General features: G+C 41.5%; 1 protein-coding gene and 1 pseudogene across 2 annotated transcripts in view; one reads left to right on the top strand and one right to left on the bottom strand.

Annotated features, from left to right (window-relative positions):
* Positions 1–9,862, top strand: part of Abca8 (ATP binding cassette subfamily A member 8) — a 73,664-nt gene extending 63,802 nt beyond the window's left edge. For both annotated transcript variants that reach the window (XM_039087437.2, XM_039087438.1), the window contains exons 32-39: positions 1,990–2,150; positions 2,619–2,694; positions 2,788–2,882; positions 3,763–3,882; positions 4,101–4,241; positions 8,197–8,276; positions 9,375–9,430; positions 9,542–9,862. In XM_039087437.2, coding sequence (XP_038943365.1) covers positions 1,990–2,150; positions 2,619–2,694; positions 2,788–2,882; positions 3,763–3,882; positions 4,101–4,241; positions 8,197–8,276; positions 9,375–9,430; positions 9,542–9,640 — 828 coding nt within the window. In that variant the 3' untranslated portion in view covers positions 9,641–9,862. The remainder of the gene's footprint in view (positions 1–1,989; positions 2,151–2,618; positions 2,695–2,787; positions 2,883–3,762; positions 3,883–4,100; positions 4,242–8,196; positions 8,277–9,374; positions 9,431–9,541) is intronic.
* Positions 9,863–9,975: 113 nt separating this feature from the next.
* Rpl23a-ps1 (ribosomal protein L23a, pseudogene 1) lies at positions 9,976–11,007 on the bottom strand (annotated as a pseudogene).
* Between the last annotated feature and the right edge of the window lie 11,846 nt (positions 11,008–22,853).

Here is a 22,853-nt window from a genome sequence, read left to right as displayed (position 1 = left end):
TGAACGTAATACCCAGGAGAGTAAATTCACATGCACATTATATAGAAGAACAATCATCTATACTACTTCAAAAGCACACAGAAAGAATGTTCTGTGTCAGATTACAAAACCAATGTAAGAACTATATAACCCTATTAACTTGTCAACAAATCACTTCTCATGAGCACTTTCCTCTCAGCATGTAATTATTAATCTTGAGTAAAATGGTTTGTAAAAATTTAGTATGTTCGCTGTCCTTTAGAAACCACTAAGCTGCTCAAATATACCCGTGTGTGTGTGTGTGTGTGTGTGTGTGTGTGTGTGTGTGTTTCAAATACACTATTTGGAAGGACCAGTTTTTAATAGATGATGAAAATGAACATCAGAGAAGTAGAGTGGACTCAACTCACACATATAGGAAGTGATTGAATAAAGTAGACAAGACACCAAGAAGAGGCATCATGGGTTAGAAGTGAAACCTTTTCAAAATCCCTTTGCAAAGTCTGGAGAGGCCAGGGCGAACTATACAGCAGACGTCTATAGACCCGCACCTCGGAAGAGGGGGTGGTGGTCAAGCCAAGAGGTGAAAAGAGGAATACAATTGGCAGATATCCCCCGCCCCAAAGACAGAGAAGGTGTCAGGTTATCATTGTCCTTCTGAAGCCAAGGTGACAGCAGCTCATCATGGCGGGGACTCGTCAGGAAATGGTGGTGTGCTGCATCTTCATTTCAGCTCCAACTGTCTCCAGTGCTCTCCAACGCAGTCATTTTTCTGACCCCAACTCGCTGACATATCTTATGAGCTGTGGGAGCTCAGCAAGTGACTTTTCATTCTTACATTGTGACAAAACACATTAAAAGTAAGATGGCTGAGGTGATGGCTCAGTTCGTAGATAGCTTGCTGCACTCTCTAGGACCTAAACTCACTGCCCCAGAAACCACAGGAAATCCTAGCCTGGTGATGTGGGCCCTGGAGACAGGTAGCTATATTCCTGGGATTTACTGGACAGAGAGCCTATTCTAATTGGTAAGGTACAAGCCCAATAAGAGACACCGTGATGAAAATAAATAGAGAAGTAGACCAAGCTAGACATTCCCTGAGGTTGGCATCATGGAAGTGATTTAGTCACAACGGACAGCATGATGTTTTACAGCCTTGTTGCTCCCCTGTTTCAGTTCTTTCATGACTCCTCTCCTCTGTGACCATCAGGTCACCTCCTTCTTGTCTTGCAAGTGGCTACAGGAGATGCCCTCTCTGTCACTGTGCTGCATCTCTCCTCATTCCCTTGCTCATTCTGCTCCAGTCCTTGCCTTGGTCTAGGAACAGCACATCCAGTCGCATTCCTTCAAAGGCTTAGCTCTTGCTCTTTGCTCTGTGCCAACACCCCGTCCCCCCAAAGCCTCTGTTTGGTTTTTGTTGGTTTTTTCCCATGACCGGCAACTTCTCCTCTTCTGTTAAAATGAGCCGTCAAAGGAACAGGCTAATCAACAGGCCCAAGGTCACTTCTGCAGTTACTCTCCATCTAAGCCTTCCAGGGTCTGCCACAGCACCACTCTGACTGATCTCATTCTATTTACTCTTTCCTCTACTTGTTGCTTGTCTGGTTCTCTCTGTGGAACAGAAACTCCAAAAACAAGGCATTAATTATGTTAAGCCCCTCATCTAGGATCATTAAGTGCAGCTTCTGTCACAGACAAGGTAGTCAAGTGAGGGTAAAGAATCATTCTGAAGATGCCTCATTTCGAAAGTTATGAAAACATTAAATATGAACTGGGGACCAAAGAGACACTGGAAGATATTTGACAGTCCACAGAGAAGACTAAGTTTCTGACTGGGCACACATTTACTCACAAGTAATTACTACTAACAAGCTCTCTCCAGTGTAAGAGGACGGCAAGTGGTTAAAATTCCCTTAGGTCTGGGAGGGAGTTTTTGAGAGAGAGCTGTCACAGAAGTACTCCTTGAGGCTGTGTAGAATGTGGGCTCCAGTGATGAACTTTTATCTATAGGTGCTACTGAAAGGGAGCAGAGAAGGGGACGCCCTGGGGTTCCTGGGGTACTGTCCTCAAGAGAACGCTCTGTGGCCCAACCTCACTGTGAAGGAGCACCTGGAGGTATTTGCTACAGTGTTGGGCCTGAGCAAAAGTCACGCTGCAGTCACCATTACAAGGTACACGGGTGGGGGTGCACCTAGAATAGGAGGAGGTCAGGGAGAAAGTGAGGTGACAACATTCAAAGAAAACTCGGGGCGGAAAGCTCAAGAGGCTGGGTAGGTTTACAATTAGCAATTAGTTTCCTGTTTAGGGGGTGTTAAATTTTTTTTTCTGTCATTAAACATGGAAAAGGGGGAATATATTGGTAAAATTTATTGAAAATACTAAAATTAAATGTATCGATCATAGATTAACTATTTGAATTCTGTGACATAACATGATACTGTTTGAGGAAGGCTCATGTCAGCCAACAATATCATGTTTTCCCCCACTAACACACACACACACACACACACACGCTCCAGAATTCGACCTATGGGTCCCACTCCTCCATCTTGGCCAGGCTCACTGCCCTTCCCTCCCTTTATCTCTCTTCACCGTGGAGTGGCTGGAGTGAACGGTTATGTTCCGCTGTCTCTCTTCAGGTTGGCAGATGCGCTCCAGCTGCAGGACCAGCTGAAGTCTCCGGTGAAGACACTGTCAGAGGGAGTGAAGAGAAAGGTCTAGGCAGGGCCCCAGGGGAAGGGCTTCGAGCATACCTCAGGGGGGGACACACGTGAGGTGATGCCACGTGCGCTATCTCTCTCCTTGCAGCTGTGTTTTGTGCTGAGCATCCTGGGAAACCCTTCTATATTGCTTCTGGATGAGCCTTCAACTGGGCTGGATCCTGAAGGGCAACAGCAAATATGGTGAGGAGATGCTGCCGTGGGTTTGAACACACACCTAGAAGGGAGTTTGAAAACAGTTTCACTCACTCAAAAACTGTTTCTACCAAGCATAAGGACCAGGGTTCGGATTCCCAACACCCACCTAAAACTCCAGGGAGTAATCTTGCTTGCTGTAAGCCCAGCACTGTGGAGTCAAAGTCAGGAAGAGAGCTGGAGTTCACTGACTAGCTAGTCTTGAACCAGTTGGTGAGCTCCAGGTTCAGTGAGAGCCACAATTTCTAAAATTAATTTGGAGAGCAGGATACCCAACATTGGCCTCTAGCCTTTACCTACACATACACACATGTACACCTACACACACATTGCACATGCACACAAGCACATAAAAACACACAGAATTATAAAGGTATGTCTTAAAACTTTTTATGTACATAAAAAACAAAACTACCAACACCCTTAGTAAAATCGATGGTCTACAAAATAGCATTTCTCTAATAATAGTTCTCAAACATTTCTGAGGAAGGAAGAACACATAGCATTAGGCTGCAAGCCACTCACTGTGTGTACCAGAACAGCACAGATATCTCTGGGTTGGTACAGGAACTTTTGCACCACAATCAAGTGTCTGGTGCTGGGCATGAGAACAGTGGTTCTTGGTAAGTTGTAAAACCCATCACTTATTCTGCAATGACTTCCTTCTGCTGGCTTGGGTGTCACTGTTGAGTTTTGCATCATTTTGTCCCCATGTGCATGCCTGTCTTGACAGAATTTCCCTCTTCATACAAGTTTGTAATAAATGCTGTATTCTGCAATTGCTTTTTCAATGCATGCTTCCTTTCTCTATCCTTTTCTTATTTATTACACTACTTTCTAAATTGTGAATGTTGTCTTGACAATGTAGGCAAGCAATCAGGGCCATCATAAAAAATACAGACAGGGGCGCCCTTCTCACCACCCATTACATGGCAGAGGCTGAGGCTCTGTGTGACCGCGTGGCCATTCTGGTGTCTGGAAGGTTGAGGTGAGTATGTGTCTTGAGGCCACACTCACTCACTCTTGCAGTGTGTGACTAGACAGTTTTGCCTATAGACAAGGAAATTAATGTAATGGCTGGAATTGCTAGACTCTCAATTAACAGCAAGAACCCTAAGACAGTCCTGGTAGCAAGCGGAAAGTTTCAAACACTGTTGTACATACTTCTCTCTCCCTCTTCTGAACACATCATTCTCTGATTCCCAGGTGTATTGGATCAATCCAACATCTCAAAAGCAAATTCGGCAAAGATTACCTGCTGGAGATGAAGGTGAAGACTCTCGAGCAGGTGGAGCTCCTCAACACAGAGGTCCTAAGGCTTTTCCCCCAGGCTGCTAGGCAGGAAAGGTAAAGTTGGTTTTTGGTTTTGATCTGATACCAAAGGTTGATACCCCTGTCAGTTATACTGGTTTGTGATCAGTTGAAACTTGGCAGAAAAAAATTTCTGATGGATACTTGATGGAAAACAAAGTAGAGAAAATAGAGCTGATGTAAAAGCAGATGTACCATATGCTGTGGCCCTACTATGTGCTGTGTACCATCCTTGGCTTGTATCATCTTATCTCTTCCTCTTGAAGACTTTTCAGGGTCAAGATTGTCATTCTAAACTAAAATAATGTGTTTGAGGGGCTAGAAGGTAACTCAGGGTTAAGTGTTTGTTGTGCAAGCATGAATATCTGAATTTGGTTACTCAGCGCCCACATAAAAAGCCCATTGCTGTTCAACAGCCCTATAATCCCTACACCAAGCTGAACTAGTGAAATCCAGGTTCAGCTAGAGAAGCTTTCTCTAAAAATATGGTGGAGAGCCATAGAAAAAGACACACAAAGTTAATATCTGATCTGGTATGCTCTGGCACACACACACACACACACACACACACACACACACACACACACAGTGATTCCAAAAATGCTCTGTGAGAGTCTGGCCTTTTAAACAATACTGTGGCTCAGTGTACAACCCATAATCAAACAGAAATGTAGAATGAAGACATAGAAAATGAGCTGTATATGAGAATAGTTGCCACATATGCTGTGAGAAAGTACATTATGAAATAGACTCTAAGTCTCTGTGATGCCCACATTTATCTAAAAATAACCCAGTTATTTATTAAATCTCTGTTACCAACATTACATGGTAATGAGTTTTTTGTCTCTTTGTCAGAAATTGCCTTCTTCTCTGGTGAATATGACAGGGTAAGAGGAGTGTGATTGGCATTGAATAGTCATATAGACTTCCATTCCTATATGAAACATTAAGAAATTGATAGTTTCTGGACTTGGAAGGAGGAAGAAGCCAAGTGTCAGTGTTCAGCTTTGACAGTAAGGCCAAAGGCGAGTCAGGCTTATCATCTATTAGCACCTGAGCTTAGCTACTCACCTCCCCTCAAGGATCCAAGAGTAGAAAATCCTCTGACTCTTACTTTCACATTAGTGCTCCTTGTGAAGTCAATAGTGTAGTGTTTGTGTGAAGAAAGACATGTAGACCAACATAAGAGAATAGAGAGCTCATAAATAAAGCCATGCTTATCTGGTATTTTTATCTTGAGCACAAGTGGCAAGGAAACACAACAGAGAAGAAAGATAATCTTCAACAAAAAGGAAGAAAGGTAAGAAGGAAGGGAGGAAAGAAAGGAAGGAAAGAAGAAAGAAAGAATGAAAGAAAGAAAAAAGAAAGAGAGAAAGACAGAGAGACAGACAGACAGACAGACAGACAGAAAGAAAGAAAGAAAGAAAGAAAGAAAGAAAGAAAGAAAGAAAGAAAGAAAAGGGGAGGGGAGGGAAGGGGAGAGGAGAGGAGAGGAGAGGAGAGGAGAGGAGAGGAGAGGAGAAGAGAAGAGAAGAGAAGAGAAGAGAAGAGAAGAGAAGAGAAGAGAAGAGAAGAGAAGAGACTGGATCCAAACTTGGACCATATAAAAAAAATCAACTGAAAACCTACTGGGACTTACCAGAAATTTGAAGTACAAAATATCAATTAAAAAAACTATGAGACATTGGTCTGGAGACTAAATTCATGGATACAACATCAAAGCCATAGGCCATAAAAACTCAGACAAAAAGGGTTACATCAACTGAAAATCTTATATACAGCAAAAGAAACAGTGAACAAGGTAAAAGGGCAGCCTACTAAACAGTGTCAAACTATGTATCTGATATGGATTTGTGTCCAAAAAAAAAATAAGAAAATGATAATTATAAAGAGAAAACAAAATAATCCCCAAACCTAATCGTTTGATTTTTTTTTTTTGTGGTTCTTTTTTTCGGAGCTGGGGACCGAACCCAGGGCCTTGTGCTTCCTAGGCAAGCGCTCTACCACTGAGCTAAATCCCCAGCCCCTCGTTTGATTTTTTAAATGAGTGGAAATTTCTCCAGAGAAAGCATACAAATGTCTTACAAGTATATTTAAAAAGGCTGTGTCACTTCCAATCAGGTTAATATGAATCCAAACCACAATGAGTGATCACCTCATAAAGGGTAGGATGGATAATTAGGCTTAAAAATGAAGACAGCTATTGGCAAGGTTATAGGAGATCACGTGTGTTCTATTGGTGGAAATACAGAATTCCTCACCTGCTGAGGCATAACAAGCATAACCATCAATTGACCAAAGAACCCCACTCCTGGTATATATCTGAAGAATTGAAATAAGCATCCCAGGTAGATGTCTGTTCTCCTATGTTCACTGAACAAGTATCTTCAAAAGAGAAAACATGGAAATAGCCCAAGTATCCACTAAGAGATGAATAGGTGTTGTTTTATGAATTCATTAAGAATTTCAGATAATGGGGTTGGGGATTTAGCTCAGCGGTAGAGCGCTTGCCTAGCAAGCACAAGGCCCTGGGTTCAGTCCCCAGCTCCGGAAAAAAAAAAAGAATTTCAGATAATGTATTTTGATCATATTCACCCCCCCAACACTCTGAAGTTCTGACCCCCACCTTCTCACCACACCACATTAACTTTGTAACTTCTTTTTAATTCTTTAAAATAGCCTTCTGTATCCAATTTGTAGTATCCAATTTGTCCATCGACTCATGCACGCAGGGGCCATCCACTGGAACACAGTCTACTTACCAGGGGCCATGCCCTAAAAGAAAACTGATTCTCTTCCAGAAGGCAGCAATTGTCAATATCTCATTGGTTAGGGGTAGGATTTATAAGCCCCTTCCTGCTTCGTGCTGAGCTTCCAACTACCTTGGCATTGTGCACATCATGTGCAGGCAATCTCCACTGCTGTATTTCATAAGTGTGGCTCTCCTGTTGTATCCTGAGGACACTGTTTCAAGCCAGTCCTCCCCATCCTCTGGTTCTTACAGTCTTTCTACCTCATCTTCCATGATTTCCCTGAACCTGATTGGGGCATGATGCAGATGAGCAGACAATAGAATTTTTAAAGCTGTCATGTGTGTGTGTGTGTGTGTGTGTGTGTGTGTGTGTGTGTGTGTGTGTGTGTGTGTTGGAATACTGTTCAACCTCCAATAGAAAGAAACTGAAATACACAGTCTTGAGAACTTCACTCTAAGCAAATAAGCTAATCACATCAAAATAAATGCTGTGTGATTCTACTTGTGAGATATCTAAAATAGTCAAATCCTTAGAATCTCAAGGCAAAATGTTGCTTTTCAGCAGGTAGGCGTAGGGAAGTGAGGGGTGTCAGTTAAACAAGATGAGTGAGCTCTGTAGGTCAGCTGTGCAGTACTGACTACACAGGCACCATCACTCTCTGAAGATCAGCTGTGCCACACTGAGCTCACAGCCACTACCACTCTGCACATCAGCAGCGCAGCATTGAGCCACCATGACTCTATCTTGCACTTACAGGTTTGATAACAGGGTAAGAGAATGGCCAGTCAGTGAAGTACTTGCCTCACAAGCACCAGGCCCTGAGTTTAATCACTATAATTCACATAAAAATATTAACAGTATAGTGATACCTATTTGTAATCCTATTTCTGGGAATGTTCAGAGAGAAGCACAAAAAGGAAAATCCCTGGGCTCATTGGTCTGCCAGCCCAACCTACTTGGCAGACAGCAGTCCAGAAAGAGCAAAGCAAAAAAGTGGATAATGTCTTATGAATGATGCCCAAGTGTGCATGCACACCCATATACACACACTATCATGTATGTGCACCCACATACACACAAACACATATACACTCATAACATGAATATCTGTTGTTATATTATATATATATATATATGTTAACAATTCTTAGTCATAATTAAAAATAATAACAGTTGAGCAGTGATGTTGTAGTTAGTTTACCTGTGCCTTAGCTGATGTATCCTCCCTCTGATCCCAGGTACTCTCCTCTCATGGTTTACAAATTACCAGTGGAAGATGTGCAACCTTTATCCCAAGCGTTCTTCAAGTTAGAGAAGGGTAAGAGCCACTTCTCAGAAAGTAAGATCCTGAGGAGGAAATTATTCTAAATCATACAATAATGTATGCTCATTACAGAAACAAAATGTTACATAATACATTAAGATCAAAACTTAAATCTTAAATTGAATTTTTGAAACACACTACCAAGGAGATAAGAGTTGAGTATGGTGGGGGAAATGGGAGTGGATTTTACTTCCACTTTCTGGGTTTTAGTTGTATCTTTGCATATATACTGATATAGTCTGGGTCAAACTTAGCAACATTTAAGCAAATGCTTTCTTTTGGAATGCTGATGCCTGTTACTTTAATTTTCAATCAAATTTTCTATGGACTGAAATACTGTTTTATTGCCTTAGTATATTAAGAAATTGACTCCTAGACATAGTATCTCATGCCTCTAACTGTAGACTAAGCAGGATGCTGTACCATATGCTCCAGGCCAGCCAAAGCTACAAAGTGAAACATTGTCTCAGAAAAAAAAAGAAAAGTATAGGGGGAATGGGAGAGGGAGGGAGGGGAGGAGAGGGGAAAGGAAGAAAGGGAAGGGAAACCGTTGCAGGATATTTGGTTACATTGTGAACCCCAAGATTGTGTTATTTACTGGGGAAAAGTATTGTTTCTAGTTGTAGTGTGACTCCCAATTCTATTCCATGCCCTTCACATTTTATTCTGGCTGACAAAGAAGGTTCCAAATTCAACTATGGGCCTCTTCAGTGTCTTTTAGAAAGAGTTCATGAAGCTATTCTCCCCCAGCAAACCTCAAACATCCTTCTCTAGACTCTTCCAAAGCAGTCTGATTCAAGCATCTTTCATTTGCACCTTCCTATGTGGATGTGCAAAATCAGTGGCTCATACATAAGAAAAGAACATTTCTCATTCCCATTTCTCCCTTAAACCCAGAATCCAGAAAGTAACCAGCATGTAAGCGTAATCAAGCAGTGTTCCCCCAGTCAAAGTAAATGTGTTGATGTATTTTAACTGAGTGGAATTGTCATAACATAATTAACATTTTAATTATATGTGCCTGCTGTTGACTTATGAGACTATCTATATAAGAAAATATGCATGCTCCTAAATTTATTTCTCCCTATACAGTTAAGCAGACTTTTGACTTGGAAGAGTATAGCCTCTCTCAGTCTACCTTGGAGCAGGTGGGTCAGTCATAATGATTTTACCACCCACAAAATGCAAATATATAATTCACGATTCTGATTCACTTGCAGCTACATATGACATCTCTCTTTCTCACCCATCCTTTCCAGGTCTTCTTAGAGCTCTCCAAGGAGCAAGAGATGGATGGCTTTGAGGAAGAACTAGACTCCTCTATAAAATGGAAGCTCCTCCCACAGGAAGAGGTTTAAGCCAAAAATATTTCCTGTTCCTTTGTCAGACTGTGTTGTTTCTTAAAGACATCTATTTTTATATAAGATCAATGAAATATTTAAGCCCCTATATTATAAACACCATGATAGTTCTTCAGGGATTGGAGAAAAGGGGTAAGTGCTGGATAGAGGCTGAACCATATCCCTTTAGAGCACTTGATGCCATAGTTCTGTAGAATGATGAATAAACAGTTACTTTTATATGAGTGTTTCAATTTCTGAGTATGATATATTTAATTAAAATTCAAAACTATAGGCTTATATTTTTCAAAACCTACTTTATTAAGGGTTCTTAAATGCTTGGACCTCCCTTCTAGCCCACCAACCAAAGGAAGGTAAGAAGAAAGGTTAATAGAAAATGAGGTATGTGGACCTATTTAGAAGTAGTTCTTTGGGACAATTCTGAACATGGATCAGTAGTGGCAGTCCAGTCCAATTGCAAACACCAAACCCAAATCAGTAGCAACAGTTCAATCCAGAAGAAACCACAAGGCTCTTCCAAATCAGAATGAGTCCATGGAATGGCAGGAGTCATTATAGGACAAGTTAATAATTAGCAGGTGATCATCCTGAGATGACCTCCTTAGATTAAAATCTACAATAAAACTCTGGTAGGTAAGGCCCAGGGAAAAAAATCATTTTAGGAAAGATTCCTGTTATTAATATGCTTTTCTTGTTATTATTAAACATGTATTTACTAAGTATTACCCCACCCTTTTGAGCAGATCTCTGCAGATCTACAAAGATGTACTGTCTTGTAGTGATGCTAAATAGACAAATAGATGATTTCTTAATTCTTTTTTATGGTGGAAAAATATATATATTTAGAATTAACCATGTGGACTCACTTTAGATGATCCCAATCTTGTTGGCAACATCTAGAGTGTCATAATCAGGAGCCAAATGAACATACGACTTCTTCTTTCCATCCGGCATATTGACTTTGGTCACATCAATGTCATAGAGTTTCTTCATGGCCTGTTTGATCTGGGTCTTGTTGGCCTTGACATCAACTATGAACATCAACATCAACAGCGAGTTGTTGTCCTCTATTTTCTTCATGGCTGACTCGGTGGTCAGTAGGAATTTGATGATAGCATAGTGGTCAAGCTTATTTCTCCTGGGTGCACTTTCAAGGATGGTTTGGCTGCCTCTGGAGCCACAGGGTCTTGGGCCTCCAGAAAGTGGGTGACATCCAGATCTTCTTTTTGTAGCTGTGGTTACCTTTCAGCACTGCCTTCTTAGCTTTCAAGGACTTTGCTTTGGCTTCAGCTTTAGGAGGGGCAGGAGCTTCCTTCTTCACTTTCGGTGCCATCTTGGTGAAAAGGGTTGACTTCTTAATTCTTAATAATGATCCTATAAGAATTCCTAAAATTATATCAGTATTTATTAGGTGCTCTTCTAGTGGGACTGATATTAGGTCCTTTTCTGATAGTCAAAACAGCAGTGAGAACTCTGCCAATCTCCCAGGTGTCACCAGTTAATTGCTTCGAATAGTAAGCAGATTTTCTACTACCCAGAGTACATTCCAAGAGGTTGTAAAACCATTAATCAAAGGTCATAAAAAGAGAACTAACAATTAATTATAAGTGCTAGGACAGTAGATAGAATATTGACTGATCTTAACTATACAAAACTTCACTAATAACTTAGTTATGGTTTTTAACTCTCAATGAAGCTGTGGAGTTGTGACAGGTGATGAATGTGAATATGCATGTAAACATTCTCTGTTGTAAATTTATAGTTCTATTTATGATTGGAATTTATGTGTAAACTTGTGATGAACTTTTTACCATATGATCACATGTTCTGAAAGATGTATAAGTGCTGAGGACAAAGAGAAGAGACAGAACTGGGCTGAAGAGAACTTTTTTGGACAGATCTGAACAGAACTTTTTAGAATACAACTGAAGATAATTTTTTTTAGTCAGGATGCAAGAACTTTTTAGATAGATCTCAACTCAAAAAGAAGTTAGAAGTAAAGGAATCGCAGTGGGAGAAAAGGCATTGAGAGGAAGAGCCTTATTGTGACATCAGAGCAGGAGGAGAGAGCAAGATTAGAAGGAGAATGCAGAGTGGAATAACTTAGAAACTATAAGGTAACATTAAAAAAAAAAAAAACCAAGAGAGCAATGTGCAGAATGCAGAGGGAAAGAGGAAAAGAAGAAGCTTCAGAGAGCAGAAGTAACAGGCTGGCTTCTTCTTATTGTGACAGAACAGGTAGGTCCTTTCTTAATAACAAGGCAGGTTTAGTCTTATTAAAAGAACAAAGCTTACTTCTTACAAACTTGGGTTTAACTCATTTAGCATTAAATCTTTATGCAATAAAGATTGAAGTTCATTTTTCATCCAGAATGAGTGAGTTTTTTCTGCACTAAAGCTTGATCTTTTGCTCCATATGCATATGTAAGTATGGAAGTGTGTGTGTGTGTGTGTGTGTGTGTGTGTGTGTGTGTGTGTGTAAGTATGTAATTTTGAGAATGTATGAAAGTTGGACCCAACTGATATGAATAGAAATGTACAAATGTACATGTCAGAATCTGTATATGAATATGAAAGTTTATGCATATTTGCTTATGTAAAAGTTTTTCCTTCTGCTAGCATTATTCTCTTCCCCTGGTTCAATAGAAGTTTATTGCTCTATATATCCCCCTATCCTGATAAGCAACAGTCATCTGAACAAAAGGGAAAAGACTCTGCAATTATCCTTTACTTTCTCTCCTACAGTTTTAGGATGAGGTGCTAAATGTCAGAGACTGCAGTTTCTGAACTCAGATGAACACAGAAGGCAGGTCAGCTTCAGTAGCAAAGTAAATTAGACTTAGATAAGTAAAATTTTAATTATTATACAGCAACCCTAAATATCTCATAAGACAAAAGTCTTACCCCCATATCTCATAAGGCAAAAGTTTTACCCTCTGCCAATGCTCTTCCCCCTCCACTGCCTCAAGAAAAAGCAACAAGAAAGAAGACCTTGCCTCTTCCTTGTGTAATGGCCACAGCCACAGTTTTTGGCCATCCACTTCAGATTTTATTGGGGTTCTGTTTTGTTTTTTGCTTTGTTTTTTGTAAAACTCAAACCACAGCTGTTGAGCATTTAGCTGCAGCTATCTGGCAATGACATTCTGTCTCTACTTAATATAAAATCTGTGTGTTCCTTTATGAATGGCCACTTCCCTACTTATCTGATAAGGACTTTTGAATAGCATGGATACTTACGGACATGGGGGTTGCTACACGGTGGATGCAGGTTTCTGAAGCATTATGTTGCATGTCTGAAGTTTCAAACACAGGAATTTGGAATGAAATGTTGTCTATGATTCAGAAAGTCCAAAAGCCTGGATCCTAGATTTCATAAGAAAGTCCAGAAAGGCAGAGTGTTGGCAAAGAAAGCAGAAGGGAAATATGGGGTCTATGGAACAGAGATGGTGTCAGAGGGTAAGAATGGAGGGAGAGGTGGATCTTCCACCACTTGAATCATAATAAACTTGATGGTACTCCAGAAGGAGAAAGATCAGGACATTGAAATCAAAGGAAACCTGGAGGTCAGTAAGCTATCAGAACCTCTGAGACTAGGGAAAAGAAGCCACTTAGCACAAAGAACAAAGCTCAATATAAAACAAACACAACATCGTTCTCTACCAAAAGCTCTATACAAGCTACTTCTAACAGTCAAGACATCAAAGACAGTGCTGGTGGTTTTTATTTCTATTAAACCATGTGTCCTAGTTTGAATTGCTGTCACTACAGTAGAACACTGACAAAGGCCAGTTGAAGAAAAAAGGAATTATTTCATGTTACAGGTTACAGACTTTACTAGAGGGGAGCCAAGGAGGAACCTATAGACAGGAACTGAAACAATGACCACACAGGAATGATACTTATTAGTTTTCTCCTCATGCCTTGCTCCCCTTGCTTTCCTACGCAACCTAGGCCTATGTGTCTAAGGGTGGCACTTCCCACACTAGGCTGGTCCTCATCAGTTTATTAATAATTGAGAAAATGTCTCACAGACATGGATGCAGAACAATCAGATCTGAATATTTTTTTAGTTGACGTTCTCTCTTCCTAGGTGACTCCAGGATTTCATCAGATTGACATTTGAAGCTAACTTTGACCTTCCACCTCTTGCCAATATTTTTATGTCATAAGTTAGCACAGTTTTGTAAAGAGACAAGCCATCTGCCTACTGTCTTATTATTTAGAAGTCTTGTATAGATAAAGTAGTCCATTGTTTATTTTCTACCACAAATTGCTCATTGCCAGTTTATGATCTTTAGTTAATAGATAGTGGCTTCATTCTCAATCTAGGAATGTTTACATGTGGGTTTACAGAGCTCTATTTGCAGCTTTTTTTCTACAGGATCTCGAAACTACTTGTATCAATTTAGAAGTTCTATAAAAATCATCAATTAGTCCACACAACATTTCTACAAAAAAGTACATCTTCATATTGATTCTGCAGGATTTCTGCCCAATAGGGTGAGCTGATGCCCAGGTATCATCAGACTATGTAAGACTGGCAGGAAAGGCACTCAGCAGCAAGAAGCAATCCTGGGATGATGTCTCTGAGAACCCTACATCTCAAAGCACGCCCATCACAGCCATGCAAACCAGTGGGCCATCTCCAGAAAACTCACTTTCTTGACTTATCCTTACCTAGATGGATTCTAACATAAGGCATTAAATAGTACAAAGTCTAGGTGCGACATATGGTCCAGCCTTGGCCCCCTCTGCACCACAATTTCTGTGTGTTGACTCTAAGGAAATACTTCTCATAAGATTGCATCTCAATGGTGCTGGTCTTGCTAATCACAGTTGAACTTTGAACTCCAGCTGACTAGCATCCCTTGTTCAAGTAAAGCCCAGAATGTTTTCATTTCCAAAGACTCAGTTCAAATATATCACACAAAGAGCTTTGATGGGACTGCCAAACTCCCCTCTGAACTTTCACAAACCAGGTCTTCATTCCTGTCCTCCAAGTTCCCACAGAATGGCCTTAAGCTATTAATACTCAGTGGTTTTTCCAACCCAAAGCTCTACAATGCTCCTCAAAGCAACATGCCAAGTTCTATCACAGCAAGACCCTATTCTCTAGTACCAATTTGTATCCTATTTAGCTTTTCTGTTATTGTGAGAAAGCAATGTCCAAAAACAACTTGAGGAGAAAGCGGTTTCATCTTAAAGATTATAGTCTGTCATCAAGTAGGGTCAATACAGGAATTCAATGCAGGAACACGAAGGATGGTACTAAAGCAGTGACCATGGAGAAATGCTGCTTGCTGGCTTCCACCACCCCCGAGAAACACACACACACACACTTCTTCTATAACCCAGGCTTGTCTGCCTAGGAATGGTACAGCCCACAATGAGCTGGGTCCTCCTCTATTAACTAGAAATAAAGAAAATTGATTAAAGACTTTATCAAAGGCCAGGCTGATCTGGAATTTATTTTCGGCTGAATTCTTCTCTCTTCTCAAGTATCTTAAGGTGTCTCAAGCTGACAGCTGGCCCTAACTGTAACATCAGAATAATTCAGTTTCATATTCCAGAAAGGGAACAAGAAACTGACCAGTGTTTTATCTTGTGCTCTTCCCTTCATTTTGGTTGAAATAATTACCAAAATATTGAGTTAATGATGGTCTTATAAAAGTCTATTGAGCAGGCAGAGGTAGGCACTTTGAGGCCGTTAATATATCTATATTGGATCTGGGATTTGAATGGTATTAAGTTCTATTACAAACTTTATATCAAGGCAGCTAATTATGTTAGTATATTAAAATATAACCAAGGCAATATCTCAATGGAGGCCGGCGCTCTAGCATCCCCCTCCAGTTGGGTTCTGTCTTAGTTACTTTTCTACTTCTGTAATAAAGCATCATGAGCAAGGCGACTTATAGAAGGAAGTGTTTGGTGTCTATAGTTCTATGTGGGTAGATAAGAGACCATCATCATCATGGTGTGCAGCACGACAGCGGGAAGTCATGTATGGCTTGGGAGTAGCAGGTGACAGCTCACATTAGACCCACAAATAGGAAGCAGAGAGCATACTGGGTATGCCATGATGCTTCTGAAACTGCAAAGCCCACTCCCAGTGACACACCTCTTCCAACAAGGTCATACTTCCTGATCCTTCTAAAACAGTTCCACCAACTGAAAACCAAGGATTCAAACACAGGGATCTGTAAGGGTTAGTCTCATCAAAACCACCTGATATGAAACTGATAGACTAATGTGTCTCAAATGTATGGATATTTTATTAAACATTTCCCATAATATCAACAGCAGGACAAGAGTACTTGTATCATTTAAAGGAACTTGTTTTTGTTTTTTTTTTTTTTGTTTTTGTTTTGTTTTGTTTTTTTAAGACTGAGAAATTGAGGTCAAAGGGTTTGTTTGCTTTTTATTGCACTGTTTGTTCTCTTGGGATGTTTGCAAGGAACAGGCGCAGAAAACATGGAAGTTATCCAGTAGCTGTTTGTTGCCCTCTACGAAAAAAACCATACCTATCAAATTAAACATGCAAGTGTTTATAAGAGAAGATTACAGGCTTATAGCATAACGTCCTGGTTTGTGTGTCCCTGTGTTTCATGTGTGTCCATATGTGTGAAATGGGCATTTTTGTGTCAGTATGTGCATGTTGATGTCAGAGGCTGAGGTCTGGGGTTTTCCCGTGATCATTCTTGACTTTTTTTTTTTTGAGACGAGTTCTTCATTTATCCTAGAGCTCATCGATTCAGGTAGGGCTGGTGGCCAGTGAGCTCTGCCCCACAGCGCTGGAAACCTAGATGAACACAACCACCCCAAACTTTTTTAATAGGTTTGAAATGGGTACTGAGGATCTCAATTTAGATCCTTGTGTTTGTACAACAGGCATTTTAGTGATTTGGCCATATTCCCAGTTCCGTAAAATTCTCTTTAAAAAAAAATCATTCCTTCTTGTTTTGCAATAAAGGAATAAGCTAGCATACACTCAATAATAAAAACACAACTCTGCTATCTGAAAAAGGGCAAAACAAACAAACAAGCAAAAACAAACAGAAAGAAAACTACTAACATGTGGAAAACACATAGTGAAAGGAGGTGAGTGGTGGATGAAAAATTAGGCACAGAGAAAGTTCTATCCCATTTCAGTCTCCACAAACGATTTTTAGAAGAAAATGCTAAAAATTTCTCACCATCAGAAGTGGCTACAGCTGTGTCTTTGAGGGATTAACCTCATCAGCCAGCCACGTTTCATAATCAGTGGACACTTGAAACGGCTGCAGCTGCTGAAGACCTCTGGGACAGAAAGATGAATCCATGAGGGATATCCCACAAACCAGACAGGAAATGAAGATGCGGGAGGGTCATTGTTTTCTCTGTAGATGTGTAAGAAAATAACTCTAGAATGCTGGCATTGTATCAAGAAAAACTTAATTTTTTTTCTGTCCAAAAGAATAGAAACGCTTGTATAGGAGAACCTTAAATTCATTTGCCAGATTTCCCGGAACGATCATGAAGACAGCTTCCAGCAAAAAAAACAGCATGAGGTCAGATAATTCCCTTCATGGATATCAGTGCAAAACTAGATGAATTGTTAAACAGATAAAGAGGGGCCATTCTGAGGTGCTGATGGAAAGACCTGAAAAGGCATCTCATTGGAGCCATTTCCTTGATAAAAATGGTTTCTACAGTAGAACAATAGGGAGTACCTGGTGCTCCTATCTGAGGTATCTTCATCTCCTTGCTCCCTTCACCTATAGAACCTTCTGTGCCCCTTACCTGGGGAAAGAGCTGATGCATTCAGTTTGGTGCTAGCAGCAAAGACCCACAGCTCTGCCACTGAAGGTCAGGAAGTCAGCAGACCAGTAAGTAGACTAGGTTGAAGTTTCATAAAGATAGTCTAGAGACTGAAATGCCAAAGACCAAGAAAGTTTAATCATTTCCGCACAAGACTGTGATTATGTTTGACTCTGAAATTGGCCTCCATAGACTCATATTTTGGACACTTGGCTCCAAGCTTACAGAGCAGTTTTGAAGCATGTGTAACACTTTTAAGAAGTCTGAAGTCTGGTCTCTTGGGTGGCAGAGGCAGGTAGATTTCTTGAGTTTGAAGTCAGCCTGGTCTACAGAGGTAGTTTCAGAACAGCCAGGGCAACAGAGAGAATCTCTGTCTCTCTGTCTCTCTGTCTCTCTGTCTGTCTCTCTCTCTGTCTGTCTCTCTCTCTGTCTCTCTCTCTGTCTCTCTCTCTCTCTCTCTCACACACACACACACACACACACACACACATACACACACACACACATCAAACAAAAAAAAAATGTGCTCTACCTGGCAGAAGCAGATCACCCAGGGTAGACTTTAAAGGTTACACCTGAGCCTGGTTCTAGACCATCTTCTGTCCACTTGTCTAAGCAGAATCTGGAATCTACAGTCTCTCTTTGCCACCATGCCTTCTCCCACCATGATGGACCAAACTCCTTCCAAACCCATGAACCAAAAATGAACACTTCTCTCTGAATTTTTTTCCTGCCAGACATTTTATTCTTAGAGCAAAGGTGACTGAAACTCTTGTCAACAGACCTATGGATGTGCGGAAGACACCATGACAGATGACAAAGTTTGAAAGCTGAAGAGGGATGTAAGAACGGAGCCTTTGGCTCTGACCTGGGTCGCACACAGCAGCTGGAAAAGTCCTTGAATGTCTGCAATCTAATCTCTGCCTAAATTGTTGTGTGCTTTCCAAAGTGAAAAGATGCTGGGGAGACCTGTAAGGAGTCTATCTCAGTCTTTGCTCAACCTATCCAGTAACTTGATGTCATTCAACAATGGTTTCCATGTGGTTTGGGACACTTAGAGACAAGGAAAGGAAGCACTTATAAAACAGATTTCATTAGTATCAAGCTAGGTTGATTATGCTTGGCCCAGGGAGTGGCACTATTTGGACGTGTGGCCTTGTTGGAGTAGGTGTGGCCTTGTTGGAGGAAGTGTGCCACTGTCAGGGTGGGCTTTGAGAGCTTCCTCCTAGTTGCCTGAGGAAGCCAGTTTTCTCCTGTTTGCCTTCCGAATTAGATATTGAACTCTCAGCTCCTCCTGCACCATGCCTGCTATGCTGCTATGCTCCCGCCTTGATGATAATGGACTGATCCTCTGAACCTGTAAGCTAGCCCCAATAAAACGTTGTCCTCATAAGAGTTGCTTTGGTCATGGTGTCTGTTCATAGCAGTAAAACCCTAACAAGACAGTAGGGTAGCGATGGGCACATGCCATAAAACATATGCCCAATAGAGACATACGGAACAAGGCAAGTCAAGGCCCTCACTCCACAGGGAAGAAACTGGAACCGTATGCACTGTGAAAATGTACCCACACCAAAGGCAAAGGCATAGGACTGTTTAAACTCAATATTTCCTAGTGGCAGGTGGCAGTGGCAGGTGGGGCACAAGCAAGGATCAATGGGTGTGTGACGTCTCTGCCTCCCTGGCTGGCCTTCAATCAAAATAGTGACCTATTTAGTAGAAAGACCTAGATCAAACTCATCGACCCAGCTGTGGTTTTCTCTCCTCCAGCTTTCCGATGAGATGAGACAGTACACCCACATAAGGACTCATGGATTTTCACGTACACAAGATTGTGCCACCACCAGCGACTCAAGAGGCATTCCACTCCCAAGCCAATGCCTCCAGCGACTGCTTTGTAGACATTTTAAACATCTTGATAGAAACGAGAGAAGTCAGTCTAGCTGACGTTAAAAGGTTTGGTGTAAAGGTATTTGGGGTTTTCACAAAGGTTCTAGAAAAGCTAAAGAATTAGTCTCAAGAGCCAAAAGTGAGGTGGCAGAAAATTGCAGCTGCCCTGGCAGATAATCTCTCTCAGAGTCACAATGACACCAGCACTATGACATCATGGATACCAAAAGGATTAGAAGCAGCCACCAAATCTCAGTATGGTTGGTCAATACCACAATAAACTTGTCTAGTTTTTCTTTTTTTCCTTTTAGCAATTACCTTCCCTAGTTTGAAAGGCCCAAGCAGGAACATCATAGCCGAGTAGCTCTGCTTTACCCAAGTTTTCCCCGGGGAAGTGCATAGAGAAGCATTTGGTTTCCATAGTGGGCAGCCTACGGCTGCCATTTACCAAGGCTTAAAATGTATATACTGCTCAATTACCATACTCAAAGAATTGTGTTCAATTTAATAAGGCTTGCAAGATGGTTCGGGGTCAGGGGGTTGGGGTGGGGGTGGATATTGGTCTGAGCACAGAAACTTCAGGGGGAGGGGAGTGACTCATAGTGAAAGAGCTATCGTCCCTTAAAAGACAGCTTCTCAGGAGAGAACATCTGGATAAGAGTGGCTCCGAATGGGTTTGTGAGTGAATACTATCTCTCGGTGACAAATCTGATCTCTTGCAGGAGTTTTTTGCTCCATGTCTTGGGGCTGGTGCAAGCTTGTTCCCACTCAGAGACAAATGAAAAAAAAAATCACAACACTCTTTGCTTTGGATTTCTTGTTTGAGACCTTGGACTAGGAGCTGAAGTCATTAAAATCCACTCATACTTTATTTTATGGCTGCTACAAGGGGGAGGAAAGGCTCAAATCGAAAGTACTGAAACACTTTGATAAATGCTGGGGGGAAAACAAAATACCTGGGTTCTTACATAAACCCCCTTTGGAAAAGCAACTACAACAACGAGGGATTTCTTTTTGTTTGCTACGGAGACTCTGGCACGTGATGAACCAGTTTTCACCGGTCCAGGGATGCCCTAGAAAACTCCTCCCAAACACGGTTAGGGTTTTAACTGCTCAGGAGAATAATGGTGCCTCATGACGCTTTCGCTGTTACCCTAATAACTCAGTAAAGTCTTTATGTGGAATCTTCAGAGAATAAAAAGAAGGACAATGAGGAGTGTGCAAGTTCGTTCCCACCCAAAGACCTCTCGAATGGAGCTTGCTGTGAGGAAGCCACCAAGCATGGCAGAATCTAAGCCAAATACAGCGGCAAAGCCTGTATCACAGAAAAAGGAGAGACATGCTTCAACAAATGCTTCATTTACCCGGTATGCCTATAATTTGTCAAGACTACTACATGGCCATGAGTTTTGTGGGAGCAGAGAGTGGGGAGCAGAGAAAGAAGCTACTATTTGTCTTCCCCGTTTCTTGCTATGTTGATCCGAAATGCGTGATTTCCTTTCCAAGATAAATATATCCTTCCACCTCATTCCAAATCAGCAGAGATCGGGGAGTTGCAAGTTTATACTGAATATGAAAGATGTAAATAAATGAGACAATTGGCGGGCCAGAAACTGTAGAGAATTCTTGTGTGGAAAAAAGAAGCTGGAAAAAAACATGCTGAAAAATGGAAATTTGTCCTAAAACATGGATCCCCAGGGGAACAGAGGAAAAGAAAGGGATGGAAGATACAGAGCTCCACCCCCAGCGAAGTAGAGCCTGGGAGAAGGAGCCCTATGATAGGATGTCGGGGAACAAGGTTGCTGCTTTACAATGTTTCTCATGTGGGCCAGCCGTTCTCAGTCACCACAGCTAAGCAATAGAGGACAGTGGGTAATAGCGCCAGACCAAGATGGAGGGTTGTCTTGGCACCAAAACTGCACGTCCACTAGAGCAGCCCTGTATATGTCAGCCCATAAAGCTTTCATCTCCCTTGCTATTGCTCGCAGAGCCCCCAGCAGATATCTGCTGGAGCTGATAGGTTGCTCATGCTTCCAATATGGCGCATTTTTTCCCACTGACGCCATTCCGATTGGTTGCTTCTGCTTCCCTCCCGAGTCTGGCACTCTTCTACCTAACTCATGGATGCTGCTCAGGGATGTTCCAGAACATTCTCTGAAGAGGCCGCCTAGGAGGCGTTACTTCTCAGCAAGGAGTGTTGCTGTAGTAAATTACCCATCTCTCCATGGCCTACATTCTCTGTGGTGTGCCTATCTGTCTCTTCCTTTTACCCTAAGAGTGAGATTTTCAAGTTTTCTCACGGGACTCAGGGAAAACCATGGCAGTTTAAATGGACTTTCACAGAACTTAGAGTTGAGCAGGGAATTTATACATGTATAACCTTAAACCAATCCCACCCTCCCGCCCCCACCCCTGGACAGCCCATTTGTTACAGAACTCACGTTCATACGCTGTGGTTCCCACAGTCCTTAGTCTCCACCAAGTCCACGCTAGTTCAGTATGAATTTAGGGAGGGTACCCTCCAAAGTGGTCCCACTATCCTAACAGAGTCTCTGAGTCTTTGCTTCTCCTCTGCGGACATTGTGTTCTAATCAAAAAGAGTCACTTTTGCTCTTTCCTGATTGCGATATTTTGAAGCTACAATAGGACTGGAAGAACCCAGAGCCCATAATAAACGTAATTAAATAGCTGCGTCAGGTAGAAGCACTTGCTGCTAAGCCTGATGGCTGGAGTTTGATCCCTGGGCTTGGAAAAGGAGAAAAGCGATTCCAAGAGTTGTCCTCTGACTTTCACATGGGCGTTAAGGCTCACAGGTGCACACATGCATATGCACTCAATCAATCAGTACATTTATTTTAAAAAGAAAATAGGGGCTGTCGAGATGACTTGTTGGCTAAGAATACGTACTGCTCTTGCCGTAAAACCTTAGTTTGGTTTCTTTTTTTTTTTCTTTTTTTCAGAGCTGGGGACCGAACCCAGGGCCTTGCACTTGCTAGGCAAACGCTCTACCACTGAGCTAAATGCCCAACCCCTTAATTTGGTATCTACCATCTACATAAGGTGCCTGTAACACCAGGTTCAGCAACTCCGAAATCCTTTTCTGGCTTCCCCAGATGCCCATATGCAGACGCACACATACTCACATAATTAAAACATTTCAAACCTAGTGATTTTTTTTAATGTATCAATTATCTCTACTGCTTTATATGCATTTGTCCGTGGATTGTTTTCCTAGAGAATAAATGTGCTATTTTTATAAAAGATAATTAAACATCCGTGTAAGTAAACAGGGGATTGTTGCAGTAAGTGTTGGCAAAGGCAGGAACCGGAACCTGCTCAAAGGGGACCTGACTTAGAGATACTTGGGAGAAACTGTGTTTCATTTTTACGATGTGCCCCAAGCCTTGAATCAGCTTCCACAAGAACATAGGCTTTCTGCTTATTCGGGGATAGCCTAGCTTGCAGGCCATCAAGCGGCCATGCCAGTAAGACGGACCTGTGCTCACACCAGTTCTCTCGA

This window comes from Rattus norvegicus, chromosome 10 (assembly GCF_036323735.1).
Source record: "Rattus norvegicus strain BN/NHsdMcwi chromosome 10, GRCr8, whole genome shotgun sequence".
In the NCBI taxonomy this organism is placed as follows: Eukaryota; Metazoa; Chordata; class Mammalia; order Rodentia; family Muridae; genus Rattus; species Rattus norvegicus.
This window is presented reverse-complemented; position numbering and strand designations above follow the sequence as displayed.